This window comes from Zerene cesonia, chromosome 11 (assembly GCF_012273895.1).
Source record: "Zerene cesonia ecotype Mississippi chromosome 11, Zerene_cesonia_1.1, whole genome shotgun sequence".
Classification (NCBI taxonomy): domain Eukaryota; kingdom Metazoa; phylum Arthropoda; class Insecta; order Lepidoptera; family Pieridae; genus Zerene; species Zerene cesonia.
This window is the reverse complement of record NC_052112.1, coordinates 211,434-212,567: the sequence shown is the minus strand read 5'-3', so window position 1 is coordinate 212,567 and position 1,134 is coordinate 211,434. Positions and strand designations below refer to the sequence as shown.

At 49.3% G+C, this 1,134-nt stretch overlaps 1 protein-coding gene and 1 long non-coding RNA gene across 2 annotated transcripts in view; both read right to left on the bottom strand.

The window, feature by feature from the left end:
• LOC119830485 overlaps nt 1-1,134 on the bottom strand; it is a 27,305-nt gene that overhangs the window by 12,122 nt on the left and 14,049 nt on the right. The window contains exons 18-20 of the mRNA XM_038353529.1: nt 774-876; nt 343-599; nt 5-88 (exon numbers count right to left, since the gene is read on the bottom strand). Coding sequence (XP_038209457.1) covers nt 5-88; nt 343-599; nt 774-876 — 444 coding nt within the window. The remainder of the gene's footprint in view (nt 1-4; nt 89-342; nt 600-773; nt 877-1,134) is intronic.
• Nucleotides 27-963, bottom strand: LOC119830500. Its single transcript, XR_005287850.1, has 3 exons — nt 774-963; nt 343-599; nt 27-88 (listed from the first exon to the last, which is right to left on the bottom strand). It is a non-coding gene; the product is annotated as an uncharacterized LOC119830500 (long non-coding RNA).

The following is a 1,134-nucleotide window of genomic DNA, read 5'->3' as shown; positions in this document are numbered from 1 at the left end:
GCGCGCGCGCGGCCGCCTCGCAGTAGCGCAGCGCGCGCTCGCACTCGCCCGCCGCCGCCAGCCGCGCCGCCGCCACCAGCTTGTACACCTGCACACCCCACGGACGCGCTCCGTTATGCGTTTGTCTCACACACATAAAAAAAGGATATTTTTACATAATATTCAAAAACACTGATAGAGTTTAAATTTGAACGGAAGTCGGAAACATTGGTACATTTATTCTATTATATCGTAAAATTATGTAAGCAAAATGAATACCATTAATGTATGTTATAGGAATAATATTAATAATGATAGAATCATGTACTGTTTCAGTTTACTAAGAAATCTGAGTTCACCCACTTGCAAGTCGTGGATGACGTACTCCTGGTTGAGCGACACGGCGTACTCGTATATCTCGGTGGCGAATATCGCCGTGTCGGTGGCGAAGCGCCCCAGCGTGGGCGCCTTGCCGTCCGCCAGCAGCAGCGACAGGCGCGGCGCCGCCCCGCCGCGGGACTCGCCCAGCGGCGCCAGCGGGTGCGCCTCGAACGAGACCCCCGCGGTCAGGTAGCAGAACTGCGCCGAGAATATCAGCCCGCGGGACGCTAGCGAGTCGCCTGCCATCGACATCGCCGTTATTTACAATATTTATAGATGATTTATAGATGAGTATAAAACACATTTCTCCCATTTTCAGTTTTAGAAAGTACTTTTCGAAATGACGATTAATATTAAATAGTATACAAAAAATGTTTTAACAGAAGAAGTGAAACAAAGTAGTGTGCACGCACCGAGCTGCGTGAGCGTGCGGCGGTCGTGCGGCGCGTGCGCGGGGTTGGCGAGCAGCACGGCGGCGTGCGCGCGCCAGTCGGCCCAGCGCGCGTCCGCCACGCCCTGCGCAACCACACCGCGTTAGCTCCCCTGCTCACTCGTAGGCAAAACGGAATTAAGCTTTGGATTCAACATTTTCACATAATATATCTGTTTTATTGTCGACCTAACGGTTTCATATCGAGCAACCGCTCCGTCGTGTAGGGAACGAAAGATAAAAAACACCCTTTTACATTTATAATATCAGTAAGAATTTTTTTTAATATTGAGCATTTTGAATAATTTTTTATGACATCAATTTCAATAGTTTCTGAGATGTGT